General features: G+C 36.7%; 2 protein-coding genes across 16 annotated transcripts in view; one reads left to right on the forward strand and one right to left on the reverse strand.

Moving 5' to 3' along the window:
* Positions 1–19,894, forward strand: part of LOC106881096 (anoctamin-10) — a 191,356-nt gene that overhangs the window by 72,022 nt on the left and 99,440 nt on the right. For 2 of the 12 annotated variants that reach the window (XM_089352078.1, XM_014931322.3), the window contains exon 1: positions 19,581–19,714. The exons of 8 other annotated variants lie outside the window; for them this stretch is intronic. The gene's annotated coding sequence lies outside the window, so the exon portion shown is untranslated. Of the gene's footprint in view, positions 1–19,580; positions 19,715–19,894 lie in introns of those variants that run through there. 2 more of the 12 variants (XM_089352080.1, XM_089352083.1) reach the window with 2 other exon arrangements.
* LOC106881098 (uncharacterized) overlaps positions 1–19,894 on the reverse strand; it is a 51,992-nt gene that overhangs the window by 9,709 nt on the left and 22,389 nt on the right. Inside the window, exons 1-2 of one of the 4 annotated variants that reach the window (XM_089352089.1) lie at positions 18,685–18,870; positions 376–421 (exon numbers count right to left, since the gene is read on the reverse strand). The exons of 1 other annotated variant lie outside the window; for it this stretch is intronic. In XM_089352089.1, the coding sequence (XP_089208215.1) occupies positions 376–421; positions 18,685–18,720 (82 nt within the window). In that variant the 5' untranslated portion in view covers positions 18,721–18,870. Of the gene's footprint in view, positions 1–375; positions 422–13,610; positions 13,750–18,684; positions 19,599–19,894 lie in introns of those variants that run through there. 2 more of the 4 variants (XR_016241858.1, XM_014931325.3) reach the window with 2 other exon arrangements.

Here is a 19,894-nt window from a genome sequence, read left to right on the forward strand (position 1 = left end):
CAAGAAGGTTTACATGGGCTACAAGCACAAGTTCTTATCCTTGAACTAAATAATCTTACTATAATGGGCATTATATCTGTCTGTCTGTTCCCTGCTTCATGGTCAAACGGCTGGACCAATGATCATGTTTTTCAGGATTATGCAGGAAGTAATCAGAAAAATTTTTAGTGAAAAAACTGTGAAAAAGTATGATTATTTAGTGGATATTGAGTTTTGTATTAATAAATCACCTTTGATTTTTTTTGCTAAAATTCCGATGACAAGGATTAACCCTGGATCCCCCCCCCCACCGTACAGATTGTGAATTTAGAGGGTTTAGATTTGCGATACTATCCCTTTATTTCCCATCGTAGGTGGAAAGATTTGCTATCTTACTATAATGGGTGTCATGTCCATCTGTCCATCTCTTTGTCTGTTCCCTCTTCATGCACAGCCAGACGGCAGGACCAACGGTTTCAATATTTTTCGGGACAACAAAGACGGTTGCCAGGAAGGTTTTTAGCATTAAAAAATCAGGAAGTACAATTATTGCATGAATATCGATTTTTGAATTGATAAACCACCTTTGCATTTTTATTAAAAATCCACCGACCACAAGTAACTCTGGATTTTCATCATATAGTTTGTGGCCCCATCGTTGATAAGAAGGGATTCGCAAGGACAGTTAATTAATAGTGAAAATAAAATGGAAAAAGCGTGTGTCAGTATATAGTGCATGTGATTATTCAGTGGTTATTGAAGTGTGTCAGTCTTGAGCAGGATTATTTGCTTGTATACCTTATTGTTGTATACCTATAGTTTAGAGATACTTCATGAGTCATATAGGATCAGTTTCCCCAGTTTCCATGTACACCCTGGATATGATGCCAGTCCACCGCAGGATTACTCGTTTTGCCAGCTGAGTGAACTGGAGCAATGTGAAATGAAATGTTTTGCTCAAGAACACATGTTGCCTGGTCCAGGAATCAAAGCCACAATCCTATGATCATGAGTCCAACACCTCGGCTACTAAGCCATGTGCCTCCACTTGTATTCTACAGAGTGACATCAAACCAATGCAGGAGACTCTACATGTGACAATTTGAATAAACATCTACTGTAGCTTTGGATTGATCAATGCATTGTTAGTGACATTTGGTTACATATGCATTTATATATGTATGTTTGTATATATATATATATATATATATATATACATATATATGAGAGAGAGAGAGAGAGAGAGAGAGAGAGAGAGACTGACAGACATAGATAGATAGATACACAGGCATGGCCCTGTGGAGAAGCTTACATCATAACCATATGGTTTAAGGTTCAGTCCCACTGCATGGCACTTTGAGAAAGTGCTGACCAATGCCTTGTGAGTGAATTTGGTAGATGGAAACTGTTAGAAGCTTATTGTGTGGATACATGCATATATATGATTGCATGTGTTTGAGAGTGTGTTTGTGTCCCTTTGTCTTCTCATTTGTGTGTCTATTTCTAAAAGGAAAGTAGACTGATGTTGAATGAAATGTTTTGATTAGAGATATGATAATAGAACACCAGGAGTGGATTTGAACTCAATTAGTTAGTTGTCTAATACCTTATCAATTCAGCTAATTAGTCTCCATTTTTATTTGTCTTTTGTTTTTCTGTTAATTTCAACTATATATATATATATATATATATATGATGATGATGATGATGATATATATATGTGGAGAAAGAGAGAGAGAGAGAGAGATTATGTTTCAATTGGGTTAATATCTCATTTTCACCAGGTGTTTAATTCTTGAAAATGCATAGCCCACAACTAGATTTAAACTAAAAATTTGCATTTCTAAACTAGGAGTATTAATGTTGTTATCCAATAAATCACTGGAACATGTATGTGTGGGTAAGGACATTACTAACATTGGAAATAAATGTCCTAAGTTCAAATTCAGCCTAAGACTATACACATATCCAGGAATAAATCACTTCATGACATTTAGATATCAAACCCTTTGAAATGTAATGCCATTATTATCATCATAATTTTAACACCCACTTTTCCACGCTTGCATGGGTCAGATGGAATTCAATGTGGCAAATTTTCTACAGCTGGATGACGACGCTGTTGCCAATCTTCATTTGCTTCAAGGCAAGGTAATATTTTCTCATGGCCAGGTGTATTTATCACAGAAGTTTGGAAACAAGAAACACTGCTTGTGTAACAGTGCTGGTCATTGATAACCACCATCTGATATCAAAACAAAGAGATATGAACATATACAAGCATATCTTTTACTTGTTTCAGACTGTGTCCCTGCTGGGGTACTATCTTGAAGGGTTAAGGGTTTAGTCAGACAAATCAACCCCAGTGCTTCTTTTTAAGCCTGGTACTTATCCGACCAGTCTCTTATGCCAAACTGCTAAGTTATGGGGATGTGAACAAACCAACACTGGTTGTTAAGTGGTGGTGGAAAACAAACACAAAGACATGCACATACATACATACTCACATACACGACCAGCTTCTTTCAGTTTCCATCATTTACATCTACCAAATCCTCTCACAAAGCTTTGGTTTGCCTAGGCCTATAATAGAAGGCAAACTGCCCAAGGTACCATGCAGCAGGACTGAACCCCAAATCATATGGATGGGAAGGAAGCTTCTTTCCACACAGCCATGTGTTTGTGTGTGTTTAACAGGCTCCTTTCAGTTGTTGTCTATCAAATCCACTTACGAGTAGCCAAGGGCTATAGTGAGGACATTTAGTCAAGGTGCCACGTGGTGGGACTGAAGCTGAAACTACATGGTTGGGAAGCAAACTTCTTAAGTACTCAGCCACACACAAAATAAGGTTAATAGTCTGGATAAACTATAATCTTAGAAACAGCTCATCACTGACAGAGATTTATCTGTTGAAAAGGAAGAACAGTGCATTGCATTCACAATGTAAAGTAGAACTAAAAGAGCAATATAAAGAAAAATCAAAGAGTTTAGTAAACAAAGAATCAATAATAAGGTATACAAGCAAATAATTATTGACAGTTTTAAGAACAAATTACGTTTGTCTTCTAATAATTGACCTTTACAGAAAGACTGAATCTTGGGATGTTTTTTGATAATAGAGTTCACCTTGAGTTTTAAATATACTAATTGCCCACCTGTGTCTTCATATCAGACAGTCTGTGACCTTTTATAACCAGGTAGAGAACCCTGTAAATTATATGGTAACACTACACAAAGCATTCATTAGCACTTTTCTGCTATGTAACAAGGTTGGTAGGGTGGGGAGAGATGATGATATGCGTGTTTGTGTGCATGTGAGAGAGAAAGAAGGAGAGAGAGAGAGAGACTGATATGACTGCATGGTTAAGAAGTTTGCTTGCCAATCACAAGTTCAGTCCCAGTACATAGCGCATCTTCTATTACAGCCTTAGGCCACCTTTTAAGTGGATTCAGAAGGCAGAAACTGAAGCAACCTGTGATGTCTATATATATGTATGTATATATATATATATATATATATATTATTATTAGTTCATCCGTTGTCAACGATGGCCAAGGACATAACTTGGGAGGTGACAGAGCACAGTGTGTCCGGCTGTGGCCAATCAATCCGATATGTGCTCAGAAGGTTCTCCCGCAGGTTGAGCATTGGTGGCCTACTGGGACTGAAGGTGAGGAGTTGGCTCTGGACTCGTGCAGTGTGTTTTCTTGTGCCCCTGCAATCCTGTTCTATTTGTAGGAAGTGACACATATAAGCACATATATAAGTGTGTATCCAGTCTTGTCATAACGTCGTATGATATTTGTAAACAAGTGTCACCATCATACAAATGTGTCATTCATTTCCAGTATTCTGTGGAAAAAGTCCAGCTAAAGGGAAATATCACCAATGCATGTTATCAGGTGAAAGTTTCTAGAAAATCTGCCTCAATGAATTCTATCTGAGCCATGCAAGCATGGAAAAGTTAACATTAAAATGATAACAATGATTTGTTAAAATAGTCTACTTCTAACCGGAAATTAGTTAAATCGACAATCCTGATTGGAAAGGTGAATTAATTCAAAAGAGTTAAGATGAAAGAGTAGTGGAGGAAATGTAAATAAAGTATGTATACACAATGTCGACATACAAACTAACTGAATGATTAATTGAACAAACACTCATGTACACTTTATCAAAGCACATTGTGATAAACTTTTAAAGCATTTATTATGAATGTTTAGCATTTATTTTTAGCAATTAACTATTAAGTTTTTATTCTTGTAAATAAAAAACAGAAATATCATTAAGAAAGGAATCATTAAGCAAATTGTTGCTGCATTTTTATTAGCAACAGAACATTAGAAAGGCCAGATTGGTCTCAATAAGATTTAAACTTGAAACAAAGGGTTGTGACTGAATAGCTTTTGTCTGACACTACTAATTCTCGTACTTCATTTTATCTACCTTCAAAGGAAGATAGATAAAAGGCAGAGGTAGTTCTGATAGAAATTCAACACAAGTCATCAAAGGCAGATACTCAACACATAAAGCATATTTGATGTCAGATATTTTGTCATGTCTAATGATTTCAAATTTTTGGCACAAGGCTAGCAATTTTGGGGGAAGGGTACGTCAATTCCATCAATCCCATTGTTCAACTGGTACTTACTTTATTAACCCTAAAAGGACAAAAGACAAAGTCAACCCTGGCAATATTTGAACTCAAAATGTAAAAATGGATGAAATGCTGCTAGGTATTTTGCCTGGCATGCTAATGAGTCTGCCAGTTCACAACCTTAAAAATCAACCAAAGCAGAATTCGAACCCAGAACAACAAAGGTGGACAAAATGCAGTATGTGCTAACATTTTTGCTGGTTCACCACTTAATAATAATAATAATGATAATCCTTTTTACAATAAGCACAAGGCCTAAAATTTTGAAAGGTGTTTAGATGACGCTTGACTGGTACTTTATTTTATTAAACCTGAAACAATGAATGGCAAAATTGACTTCACCAACTTTGGAACTCAGAACGTAAAGATCTAGAAGCAATGCCACTAAGCACTTTGTCCTATGTGCCAATGATTCTTTAAGCTTGATGTCTTAATAATAATAATTCTTTCTAATTTTGACACAAAGCCAGCAATTTTGAGTAGAGGAGAAAGTTGATTCCATTAACTTCAGTACTTGACTGGCACATTATTTTACCAAGTTTGAAAGAATGAAAGGCAAAGTTGACATTGGCAGAATTTGAACTCAGAATATAAAGAGCCAGAAGAAATGCTGCCAAGCATTTTGTCCAACACGCTAATGATTTTGCCAGTTTGCCACCTTAATCATGATGATGATAAGAGCAAGGCTTGATAGGGAAGAATATAATGAAATTGACCCTAGTACTCTACTATTTATTTTATCAACATTGGAAGGATGACAAAGGTAAGCCATCCCTGACATTATTTGAATTTATTTTAGGGGTACATGGAAGTATATAATCTAATATGTCCATTTCTTTCCAAAGATGGTAGGCTGTGATTTGAGGTATATTTCGCTGCTATTTCTAGCAGATCAAGTGGCTATGTTGAAGTTCTGTTGTTTGGTCAAAGAGAGATGACTGGGGAAGGCAACTCTGGTGAAATCTGAACTCAGAATATAAAGGCATAACTAAATTTGCCTGGCATTTTTGTCTAGCAATTCTGCTATTCACTGATGTAACAAGAAGATAATGTTTTACACAAGGTCTTTTATCAGCAGAGACACAAAAGTAGATTTCATTGTATCTGGTCTGTAATTGGAGGATCAGGATTTCAATCTGTAAATGTATGAGGCGGAGTCAGAGTACAGCAGTGATGGGGAGGTGGTAACTTTGATGACATAAGCAGAAAAAATTTGTGCATACATTGTGAAGTAGTAATGTGAATATAGAGGTCACCCGTGTACGAATGGAAGATGAGAGATGACAAACCAAATAAGGACATAGTAAGAATGAAGTAGAATATCATCTTAGAAGTTAATATGGAAACAGGTGAAAAGGGTGTTGGATCCATTTAATGATGGCTAATATGTGAAAACCAGATATATAAAAAAAACTAAATATCTATATTATGATACCAACTTGCCTGGGACAGACCGGAGTTCTATAATACAAATTTCCTGTTTTAAAGTGATCTAAACTAAAGCCTTCCATCAAAATTTCAGGTTAATTTGTTTCAAACTCAAGTATAATAATGACAAAGTTATTTTAATAAATTTTTCACTGATTTAGAAGCATATAATGGTAACAAGGAAGAAGTTATGGATCTTTTTTAAAACGGGGGCCACATTTTTCATTAATGTTTTACGTAGTGTTTTTGGTACGGAAAGACTTTCAAACTTCGTATACTTATCTATTTTGTGTTATAGAACAGAAAAATATTTTTGTATTCAAATTTATTTAATGTAAAAAAATTGTCTTATTTCGATAATTTCAACCAATCACTGACGTCCATTCAGTCGATATACATTAAGTGCCGACTACATAAACAAACGATTCTTCGTTTTATTTGCTTTTTTCATTTTAAATTTGCTTTAACCCTAACCCTAACCCTAGGGTTAGGGTTAGAGTTAGGGTTAGGGTTAGGATTAATTGTTTCAGAATCGTTTGTTTATGTAGTTGGCACTTAATGTATATCGGCTGAATGGACGTCAGTGATTGGTTGAAATTACAGAAATACGACAACTTTAACATGGAATAATTTATGGATTTCTTTTTTTTTAAAGAAGACTAAGAGAAAAAGATGTTTTATATGACACATTCTACCAGTGTTCCAAGTTTCAAAGTGTTTCGTTAATGAAAAATGTGGCCCCCGTTTTAAAAAAGATCCGAAGTTATTAGATTATTTGATAAAGGCTTGGATTAAAAAAAAAAAAGAACATTTTCATAAACCATTATTATTAAGGTGGTGAACTGAAAGAGTTGTTAGACTGTCATAGAAAATGCCTTGTAGTATTTCTTTCAGCTCTTTACAATCTGAATTTGAAATTTGCTGAGGTCCACTTTGTCCTTCATTCCTCCAGGGTCAATAAAATAAAGTACCAATTATTGTACTAGGATCAAAGAAATCGACTAAACCTTCTCCCCTCAAAATGCAGCATATATTTGTTATTACTTGTTTGAACTAAATACATAGAATTAGTTGGCACTCCGTTGCTTACGACGTCGAGGGTTCTAGTTGATCCAATCAACGGAACAGCCTGCTCGTGAAATTAACGTGCAAGTGGCTGAGCACTCCACAGACATGTGTACCCTTAACATAGTTCTCGGGGATATTCAGCATGACATAGTGTGACAAGGCTGACCCTTTGAATTACAGGCACAACAGAAACAGGAAGTAAGAGTGAGAGAAAGTTGTGGTGAAAGAGTACAGCAGAGTCCACCACCATCCCCTGCCGGAGCCTCGTGGAGCTTTAGGTGTTTTCGCTCAATAAACACTCACAATGCCCGGTCTGGGAATTGAAACTGCGATCCTATGACCACGAGTCCGCTGCCCTAACCACTGGGACATAGAATTAGTAGATCTGCGAGTGACACGTAAAAGCACCCACTACACTCCCTGAGTGGTTGGCATTAGGAAGGGCATCCAGCTGTAGAAACTCTGCCAAATCAGATTGGAGGCTGGTGTTGCCATCCGGTTTCACCAGTCCTCAGTCAAATCGTCCAACCCATGCTAGCATGGAAAGCGGACGTTAAACGATGATGATGATGATGATGTATATATATATATATACATATATATATATATATATACATACATATACATACATATATACATACATACATATATATATATGTATATACATTTGTGTATATATATGTGTGTGTGTGTGTATGTATGTATAGGACTTTCGATTTCTTATAGTACTGTATATATCTTTGTGTGTATATATACAGATATATATATATATATATATATATATATATATATATATATATATATATATATAGAGAGAGAGAGAGAGAGAGAGAGAGAGAGAGAGAGAGAGAGAGAGAGAGAGAGAGAGAGATACATAAACACACTCATACACAGATATTGATGTGCCGGCCAACATATCTAACCTATAAAGGAGTGATTAAAAAGAAAATCCTGTTAGATGAACATTACAGTGAAGCCCCCATAACAAAGATATGTTAATGGTAGGAGGTGGGTGCCGGGAGCAGCTTAGTTTAACTTTTTTTTTTTTTAAGGTCAACTGAAGTTCATGGATACACAGAGTGAAGGGAGCTGGGTGATAAATTAAGTGTTCCTCTATGTAACTCAAAAGTTCAACATCTGATCATAAATAATCCCCAGGGCTACAAAGTGTAACTTTTGTATCAGACTAGCTTCCTTATCCCTCTCCCAACTCTAGTCCCCTAGGCTGGATAAGGAAAGGTAGTGCCTGAAATGGGTCTCAAGCACTACCTTTCCTCACCTTAACCTTACCAAATATAAAAAGAAAGCAAGAAAGGAAAAAAAAAAAAAATTTTGTACCTGTTAAATAGTCCTCATATCAAACCTTACATCCTTCAAATAAATAAAGGATCATGTTAACAGTTATCTAAGAAAGACATGGAAGTCATGGCTAGAATTCCTCTGATCATGATTCTTACCAAAGAAATGCATGACTGATTAGCCTTCTTTAACTATATTTCTATAGAAATACACAAAAATAACGAAGAATTTAGTGAAATAATTTTGTTAATATTAATGTGTGGAACGTAAATTAACATGAAATTTTAATGGAAGACTTTAACTTAGATCTCTTTAAAACATGAAGTTTATATCATAGAACAAGGAGCAGGTTTGTATCAAAGAGGTTAGGAGAGATTCCTTACACCCTCCCTTAGTCATGAAAATACTCAGAACGGTGACCTAAGTGAAGCAGAAGTTTATGCAAAGTGATTATATTGACAGTCACGTCTGTGTGTTTGTATTTAACACTGTTACAATACCGAGATTTTCAATTTACTTAGCCTTCTTTTAGCTAAAAGGTTGGCCCTGTAGAATGATAAAGCCTTTAATTGTTTTCTAAAGAAATTTGAAAAAAGAAAAAAACTGTGTTTGTATGTGTGTATTTAAACATACACAACAGAGCACAGAGTAATCAAAAGACATTTGTTTATATATATATATGTTTTACTTGTTTCGGTCATTAGATTACGGCCATGCTGGGGTCTGCCTTGAAGAATTTTGGTTGGAATGAATCAACCCCAGGACCTTTTAAGCCTGGTACTTATTTCATTTGTCTCTTTTGCTGAACTGCTAAGTTACAGGGATATAAACACACCAACACTGGTTGTCAAGCAGTGGAGGGTGGACAAACAGAAAGTAACACGCACGCACACATCATAGGCTTCTTTCAGTTTCTGTCTACCAAATCCACACATAAGGTTGTGTGTGGCTGGTTGCAGTGAGGCTGAACCAGGAACCATGTAGTTGGGAAGCAAACTTCTTACCACACAGTCACACTCATCTATAAAAAAGGCATTCAACATACATTATGGATGTTAAATATTCATATCAACAACTTGACTTAGATATGCCTTTCACTGATGCAAAAAGCTTCTTATCATTTGGATGCTCCAGAGCATTGAATTATGTGAACAATTTGTGTATATGTGTGTGCATGCATATATCATCATTTTAACATCCATATTTTCATGTTTGCATGTGTCAGACAGGGTTCATTGAGGCAGGTTCACTATATATATATATATGTGCGTATGTGTGTGTGTGTGTGTGTGTGTGTGTATATGTATATATGGTACTCTTGAGTTTCAAGCATGTTGCTAGTCATTTTGAATTTGAAATATATATATATCTTCTATATATACACACACACACATATATATATATATAGATAGATAGATAGATAGATATAGATATGTGTGAGTCATCTAACAGACCATCAGTCAGGGAAAAAATGCACTTGTATATCTGTCAGTAGAGTAGATATATTATCTGAAATGTATAGTATTAAATATCCATCATGGCTGGTCTTACCAATCCGGGTTTTGCATAAAGAATACAATAGAGTGTTAGGTAAACAAACCGATTATATAATTTTACGCTCATCAGAGTCAGCTGATATGGAAGGGAATATGGTGACTGCTCTCTATTGTCAAAAGTGGATTAGCACCTAAACATAACTCCTAAACTAATTCCCTGGCCCCTTTTTCACAACAACTGCTGACCAGTTGTGCTAATAGAGAACAGTCGCCATATTCCCTTCCATATCAGCTAACTCTGATGAGCGTAAAATTATATAACTGGTTTGTTACCTAACACTCCATTGTATTCTTTACGCAAAACCGATTGGTAAGACCAGCCATAATGGATATTTGATACTATAGATTTCGGATAATATATCTATAAAGAGATATATATATATAGATAGGCTTCTTTCAGTTTCCATGTGCCAAATCCACATTCAAGGCTTTGGTCAGTTTGAGGATATAGTAGAAGACACTTGCCCAAGGTGCCACATAGTAGGACTGAATCCAGAACCCTGAACCCATGTGGTTGAGAAGCAAACTTCTTACCACACAGCCATGCCTACGCCCATATATTAATAATTTTTACAACAAAATGGCTGATAGTGACTTTGAAGTTTTGGCTTGCTCACCTTTATCAGACAGTCTAATGAAAACAAGCAAGCTGAAACTTCAAAGTCCCTGTCAATCATTTTTTCCTTGTAAATCTATTAAATATGTACTCTACCAAAAAAAAACTGAGAAATTTTTTAGTTATTGCTAAATTGTTTCTATACATAATTTGACATAAGAATAAACAATATAGAGATATATATATGGATGGCTGCATGCATATTTGCATACACTTACCCGTCTTAAATAAAGCAGAATGAATGAAATATTTTTATTAGGTAGCACAACTTTCATGGTCTTGTAATGCAAATATTCATACACACTAATCGAGGTTATCTAAATAAATTATATAACTTGATTTTTGAGTCTACCTACTCAGGTGTGATAATAATGTCAGATGAATCCCAGAGATTTCATTATTTCACCATTACTTGTTACCATTTATAGATGCAGATATAAAGATTAGGCAAAGGTTACCTTCTGGAGTCATGCTGACACATAAGGACCGGTTTATTGGTTTCCATGGTGTATAAATTCCCCCACCTGGACAGGCTGTTGCTCTGCCGCAGGATTACTCATTTTTGTCAGCTGAGTGGACTGGAGCAACATGAAATGAAGTGTTTTGCACAAGAACACAACACGTCACCTGGTCCAGGAATCGAAACCAGTCTTACGATCATGAGTCTAACACTCTAACCACTAAGCCATGTGCCTCCACTGATATGGCTAAGAAATTGTTAAGAAATTTACTTGCCAACCACAGTTTCAAGTTCAGTCACACTGCATGCTACCTAGGTTCAAATTAGCAATGGTGGAGGATGCTCTGAAAATATTGTTTCTAGAATAAGAATTGGGTGGAGGAAGTTCAGAGAGCTATTACCTCTGTTGGCAACAAAAGAACTCTCTCAGAGTGAAAGGTAGACTATATGATGCTTGTGTGCGAACAGCTATACTACATAGTAGTGAGACATGGGCTCTGAATACAAAAGACATGCTTATACTGGAGAGAAATGAAGGTAGTATGTTCCATTGGATGTGCAACATCAGTATGTATATACGACAAAGTGCAAATGTATTGAGAGAAAATCTGAACATAAAAGAAATCAAATGTAGCATGCAAGAGAGAAGACTACATTGGTTTGGACATGTGATGCGTATGAATGAGGACAGCTGTGTAAAGAAGTGCTATTTACTGAAAGTAGATTGTATCCACAGAAAAGGGAGATCCAAGAAGACGTGGGATGATGTAGGGCCTCATGGAGAAAATGACAATGGACTGAGGTGTCTGGCGATATGAATTTCTTGAGAAGACCCACCCACAGCAGTGAAACTGAGTTCTAGAAGCAGTGTGTCCCACCCACACTTAAGAAAATTTCTCACACACCCTACCACAACAAACCAAACTACATCCACTTCTCTTCCTCACATTTCCTCCTTAATACACTATGCCTAACTCTCACTCCCCAATCCTGTCCTCACAGCCCTGTTCCTCTGTATTATTGTTATCAGGTAGCCCCCCCCCCCCAACTCTATATATACCCAGGTTTACGCCACTCATTCCCCTCCCCTCCGCACTCTTTAATCACTTTTCCTTCACAATATCCTGCCACTTATATTATGGTTTTCGAACCTCAGGGTATGTCCTGGCACTTGCCACCATCTATACCTCTCTCTTTCTTTACTCAACCATCCCATTTATATTCTGATCCTCGTGCCTTGTGAGTATGCCCAGCACTCTGCCATTATCTCTATCCTGCTGTCTCCCACTCTCTCCTTCTCCTACACTTCCTTCAGGCTGGGTAACTATGTATTACCTTTGCAGCAGTACACCTGTTTCTGTCTTCATTCCTAATCTCTCTCTCCAGTCGGGTAGCCTTGTACCTCCTCTACAGCAAGACACCTGCTTCTGTCTCTCTGTCTCACTATAACCTTTCATCATCTGACACAAGATCACCTTCTCCAATGCCCCCTCCCCTCTGAAAAGAGTTTTTTTATCTTTTGTCTTGCAAGTACTTAGGGACCCTGTCAGTGCAGGTGCCACTTAAAAGCACCCAGTTCACACTGTAAAGTGGTTGGCATTTGGAAGGGCATCCAGCTGTAAAAACTTTGCCAAAATTGGCCTTGCCTGTGCTTGTGGAACCTAAAAAGCACTAAGTCCACTCTGCCAAGTAGTTGATGTTTGGAAGGGCATCTAGCTGTAAAAATCCTTCCAAATCAATTACAGAAGTCTGGTGCAGGCTTCTGCCTGGCCAGCTCCTGTCAAACCATCCCACCCATGCCAGCATGGAAAGCAGACATTAAACAATGATGATGATGACGATGATCTCTCTTCATTTATTATTATTATTAAGAAGTTAGTGAGTGGCAAAATTGTTATTACATCAGACAAAATGCCTAGTGGCATTTCTTCTGATAAATTCCATTCTGAGTTCAAATTCTGCCAAAGTTAATTTTGCCTTTTATCCTTTCAGGGTAGATAAAATAAGTTGTTGTTGTTGGCACTCCGTTGCTTACGACGTCGAGGGTTCCAGCTGATCCGATCAACAGAACAGCCTGCTCATGAAATTAACGTGCAAGTGGCTGAGCACTCCACAGACACGTGTATCCTTAATGTAGTTCTTGGGGATATTCAGTGTGACACAGTGTGACTAGGCTAACCCTTTGAATTACAGGCACAACAGAAACAGGAAGTAAGAGTGAGAGAAAGTTGTGGTGAAAGAGTACAGCAGGGTTCGCCACCATACCCTGCCGGAGCCTCGTGGAGCTTTAGGTGTTTTCGCTCAATAAACACTCACAACGCCCGGTCTGGGAATCGAAACCGCGATCCTATGACCACGAGTCCGCTGCCCTAACCACTGGGCCATTGCGCCTCCACAGATAAAATAAGTACCAGTTGAGAATTGGGATTGACATAATTGACTATCCCACTCCTCCAAAATTTGAGAAAGACTTATTATTACAAAGGCAGCAAACTAGCAGAATTGTAATCACATCAGATAAATTGCCTAGTGGCATGTCTTCTGGCTCTTTACATTTTAAGTTCAAATTCTGCTGAGGTCAACTTTGTCTTTCGTTCTTTTGGAGTCAATAAAATAAGGACCAGTTGTGCACTGGGGTCAATGTAATCAACTAGCCCCCACCCACAAGTTTTCAAGCCATGTGCCTATAATAGAAAGAAATATTATCGTTATTAATTATATAATTTTTAAAAATGAGCTAAGAGAAATACCTCAATCAGACAAGTAATGATTTAACTGAAATTTTGATGTCTTTCCTAATACCAGCCACTCTAAGAGTGTAACGGATACTTCTTACGTGCCACTAACACAGGTGCCATTTACATGATACCTGGAATGGCCACAACTACAATTTCACAAGTGCCATTTACATGACACTGGCAAAGGTCACAACTACATATATATATATATATATATATAGCCACATGTATGGCTGTGTTTAAGAAGTCCACTTTGCAGCCATGCAGTTTTGGGTTCAATCCTAATGTGCAGCACCTTAGATAGATGTCTTCTAATATAGTGCTGGGTGAACCAATGCCTTGTGAACATATTTGGTAGATGGATGCCCGTTTTATATATATATATATATATATATATATATATATATATATATATATATATTTGTATGTGTACCTCTGGGTACACATATGTAAATTTATTTTGAGATTAGTTCTCACTTTCTTGAAATTATTTCTTCTTTTATTGGAAACCATTAACATTTATCATTAGGTTTTTGTTTTCTTTCTCTGGAGAAGGAAAAAGGCTTAGTATAGGGTGGAAGTAATGACAAAACATTTTTTTAAAAAACTGAAATTTTAGGAAAAAATTATTTTAGACTCATATTCCTATTGTATGAAACACAGAAAGAGTAAACAAAAGGGGTGGGGAACACCCAAATCCTTGCCCTTTTTTACCCCATAAGGTAGCAATTTCAAAATTCCACTGAAATTTGATTGAGGGTGCAGTTGTGACTGTATCGTAAGAAGTTTGCTTCCCAACCACATGGTTCCAGGTTCAGTCTCACTGTGTGGCATCTTGGGTAAGTGTTTTCTACTTTAGCTACAGGTTATCCAAAGCCTTGTGAGTAGGTTTGGTAATGGAAACTGAAAGCCTACTGTATGTATGTGTGTCTGCGTGTACCTACATGTGTGTGTCCTCACCACCGCTTGACAACTGGTGTTGGTGTGTTTACATCCCTGTAACTTAGCAGTTCAGCAAAAGAGAAATAAGTGCTGGGATTGATTTATTCGCCTAAAATTCCTCAAGTCAGTGCCCCAGCATGTCTACAGTGTAATGACTGAATGAAGTAAAAAAGAAGAGACAATTGCACTTCGGATGGTGTAGATTCTAAGGTCCAGGTGGATTATATGTAATCTGAACCTTTCCCCCCTTAACGTGGAATTCCGTTAAAAAAATTAATAAATAAGGGGGTGGGGAAGGTTCAGATTACATATAGTCCGTCTCTACCGATTCTAATTATATCGTAAAATTCACGCGAGGTGCTTTGTTTCGTCAAAACTTCCAGGAAAAATGAATATTTTTTTAATGAAATTTTCAACAAATACCTTTCAGTGTGTATAGATTACAATTATATCGGAATTTAATGTGGAAAAAAAAATACAAATTACATGTATATATACAAAATAAAACTAGAAATTGTGACGAGTGTCATTATGTATGTGTACAGGCTTACCATTTTTTTTTTTTTATTGTTTTTCTAATTAAATTCCGATGTTATCGTAATTTACACCATCTGAAAAGTATCAGTAGAAAATGTTATTAAAAGATAACCATTTTCCCGAAAGTTATGAGGCAACAAAATCGACCTGTGTGAATTTACTTGAAACTCTCCTCCCCACCCACGAAAAATTTTTCACCACAAATTCCAATATAATCGGAATCTACACCATCTGAAGTGTATTTGTAAAAAATTTCGTTAAAAAAAATATCAAAGCTATGAGGAAATAAAATCAGATGGCGTTACAGTTGTGTAGGTATGCCAATTATTTGAGAACATCCCTTAACTTCTTTTTTTTTTTTATCTCGAAAGCATAAGCAAAATTTTGGGGAAATGAAAAATTAATCTCTTTAAATGACGTTGGAAAAGTAATAAAACTGTTATGGGAGGACGGAAGTTAAGAAGCCAGGTAAAAAAAAATCGCAGGTAAAAAAGTCACAGTAATCAAGTCACAGAGGTTTTGTCCGGATCCCATAAATTGTGACTTTTTTCCCCCCCCGTGACTTCATTACCGACCACCATAAATTAATTATGACTTTTTTCCTAGCCAAAATTGTGACTTTATTACCGGTCACCGGAAATTAAACGCACCACTGTTGTCACAGAAAGTTACGGTAGCCTTCCAATAGTTTATCTCTTGATACCAACCTAATTGAGACTGTTCTTCATACTTTAATACAAACTTGTTTAAAAGAGATCGAAAATAAAACCAATCAAAACTTCGTGCTAATTTATGTTCCAAACACTAGCTTAATAATGGACAAAGATGTTTTTCTAAATTTTTTCATTGTAAAAAAATAATTGAAGACGGTGTGTTTTAACAAAAAATATGATTAGAGAAGGCCGAAAAAGGAGTTAAACATAGGAGCAGTAAAAGGGAACCGCGGCTTGTAATAAAACAAGAAAGACAATGCAGTTTTAGATCTACTGGAAATAGCAGTCAAATTGCCTTCAGTTTACGTTTTGAAAAAGGAGAAGGATATACATAGGATAATATGGGTCCAAGATTATATATCCCTGTCTAGAAAAGACAACATAGTTACGGTCGGCGCACTGGGGTCAGCTCGACCAATATATTAGCCTGAAGCTAAAGTCGAAAAAATATATTGATAAAAGTCTAGACTTTTCAATTCCTGCTAATAACGCATTGATATTGTTTTGATGTAAGAATACTACAAATAAGTAAGAGTGTGTGTATAGTAAAGTAAAAATAATTAAGTATTTCAATGGTATATTTTATACAGTGCAAATCTCATCGGGTAAACTCAATACATTGGGTAGAGGATAGAGATATTAGCATTTCCTGCATATTAAGCTAGTGTTTGGAACATAAATTGGTACGAAGTTTTGATACAACTGAATGCAAATAAAGATCCAGTTTTAATATAATTTTTTCATCTTTATGAAACAGCTGGAATGAGGTACATCAAACATAATGCTTTCATTTCTAAAATAGCAATTTCTGGCTTAGGCGAGGAGTTCTCGTCTATCAGTTATGCATATAATTAGTTGGAAGGGAATTCGAAGTTGGCATACCTACACAAGTGGTTTCCTCATATCTTCCAGAAACATGGATTTTTTAAAATGAAATTTTCAACAAATACGCTTCAGACAGTGAACATTCAGATCATATCGGAATTTGTTGTGAAAAGGGATCTTTTCTATTTGGCTGCTGCTTTTCAATTTTCCCTGAATGGGAAAAGGGTTTTCGGAAAATTCACGTCAGCTTTGTTTCCTCATAACTTGCAGAAAAATTTTAGAAATTTTTTAATGAAATTTTCAAAACATGTCTTTTAGAGTGAGTAGATTACGATTATATTGTAATTCAATATGAAAAACAAAAAATTGGTGGATTAACACACATACATGCTGATACACATCACATATCTACAAAACGAAACTTGAAATGTGGATAAAAATGTATGTGATGTATGTCAGAATGTGTGTGTGTGTGCGTGTTTTTTGGGCTATTTTTCATATTAAAAACACCTTTTGCCCTGTGGGGGAGGCGCAAAAAGAATTTCATTAGGGAGTACTACTTCCCAGTCTCCGAGATCCCAAGAAATTCCTGAGAACAGGTGCGATGAACCCCTCACTCCTTTCATAGGGCTTGGAACACCCACACTCACACATAAACGTACACGTAAAAGTTTGTGTGCAAGGAAGAGGGTACCACTTTATATGTTGATCGAGTCTTTTCCTTTATTTTTTCAGCATGGTTGCATATGACTAGCTATAGTAATGATAGTTGTTGGGTGAACTCTATAATTTCAATGCAAATTAGTGATTGTTTAATGACATCTACGTAAGTGATTATGAGAGTAAAACTATAATGTAGACGAAATACTTGGCTGTATTAAGTGTTATAATCAAAACAACCGGATGGACTGAAAATTGTCGTAAACGTTAGTAATCGATAACAATATTAAGCACAAGGAGACTTACGAAAAATGGCTTTTTGAAAATACTTAACGAGAACAAACGCTTGTTGTTGTTTTCCTTAATAATAATGATGAGGATTTCTAACGTAATCACTCCTCAGGTGGTTGTTTAATTTTTTAGTGGCGGAGGCGGAAAGAAACGAAGATGTGGGGGTACATAGAAAATTAAGGACCTGTTGTGGGTTTACAGATGAGACACTATTAAATTCATTTGTAGGGGGCACAAAGTCCTTATTTGCCACAAGGGCATATAGAGAGAACATTGCGATGCACTACAATACTTTACCTAGTGTATAAAATGAACTTAGTTTTGGATTTACAAATAAGATTAAAAATAATAGGACTAATATAGATAGACAGATAGATAGATAGATAGAGAGAGAGAGAGAGATGCAGGCGTGGCTGTATGGTTAGAAGCTTGCTTCCGAACTGCATGGTTCCAGGTTCAGTCCCACTGCGTGGTACCTTACCTTGGGCAAGTGTCTTATGAGTGGATTTGATAGACGGCAACTGAAAGAAGTCCGTCGTATATATATATATGTCTGTTTGTCCCCCGATGTCTGTAAAAGAGACAGATAGAATAAGTACTAGGCTTACAAAGAATAAGTCCTGGGATCGATTTGTTCGACTAAAACCCCTTGAGGCGGTGCTCCAGTATGGCCGCAGTCAAATGACTGAAACAAATATGAGTGGGTGTGTACATATGATTTTATTAAGTGTTATGTACAAAACTTTCAGCCTTTTGTAACTTCAGCCAATTAGAAATAATAAAACGCGTGTGTTCTCCCTAAACGTGAGCAAGTTGGCTGATATGAAAACTATTTGGTATGAAAAATATTTAAAAAGGGTGCTATCCTTATATGTATACGTATGTATATGAGTGAGTGTGTGTTGAAACTTACCTCGGCCTTATAGAGAAAGGGGGTTTTGCTCAGCATTCCAACAGGTACAAGACGGAAAGAAGATATAGTAGCGATGCATCAAACTTATAAGATTAAACTGCATTTCAGTTTATAGGTGTTGTTTGATTTTGTGGTCCTGAAGTCTGGGTAGCATCCATCTGAGACGATATGCGACAACATACTTCGCCAGTAACACCAGGGAGAGGTGTCAGGTGGTAGAAGTTTTAGTGGTCGAGACAGAATCAAGCAGCTATAAGGTGTGGTGGAAGTGAATAGAAAATTAAGGACACGGTTGCTGTGTTTACAAGAGGTGAAATATGATTAAATTCATTCATAGGAAGCACATGGAGTCTTAATAGGCCGGGGGTATGAAAGGGGTCGACTGACGACTACTTTAAAATCGTCTTCTTACTTCTTAATATGACAGGGTGACTCACACTGAACTCGCAGATTCAGGAAAGCACTTTAGCAGTATACGAGTCGACTGACAACTATTTACATACATCAGGTCTATTATATTGCATATATGTACTTACGTATGCTATACATACATAAGCACACACACACACACACATATAAATGTATATATGTATTTTTCTCACACCTGAAATATTAGCACATTTTTTGTCACACCTCCGCACAGATTTTGCGCTTCGACAAGCTTTAACAGAGCTAATCAAAGGAAATGGAGAGCGGGGACACGTTATACAAGCTGCCAACCCTGGTTCAATCCTTATTCTCTCTCTCTCTCTCTCTCTCTCTCTCTCTCTCTCTCTCTCTCTCTCTCTCTCTCTCTCTCTCTCTTATATAGATATACAGATATCTATCTATATGTGCGTATACGTATCTATATACATTGTGTGTGTGAATAAATGTGATATAATCTATAGATTCCGGCTGGAGGCACTTAATAGCAACAAACTAGTTAGTTTATCTTAGCTGAAAAGTAGCAGCAGCAGCAACAGCTAACTGCAAACTTGATCGCGCCTCTTCAGACAGTTTACCTCTACTGTATCAACAGATGTGTCAGGTCAGTTAAGTGGGATGTCGTACCTTGCCCTCTGGTCAAAAGCTTTGGTGTGCTCTCTCTCTCTCTCTCACCTTCTCTCTTTCTCTCAATATATCTATCTATATATTTGTCTGTCTATCTCTCTACCTACCTGTCTATCTCTCTACCTACCTGTCTATCCATCTTCCAGTCTGTATGCTC

This window comes from Octopus bimaculoides, chromosome 5 (assembly GCF_046866305.1).
Source record: "Octopus bimaculoides isolate indiv1 chromosome 5, ASM4686630v1, whole genome shotgun sequence".
In the NCBI taxonomy this organism is placed as follows: domain Eukaryota; kingdom Metazoa; phylum Mollusca; class Cephalopoda; order Octopoda; family Octopodidae; genus Octopus; species Octopus bimaculoides.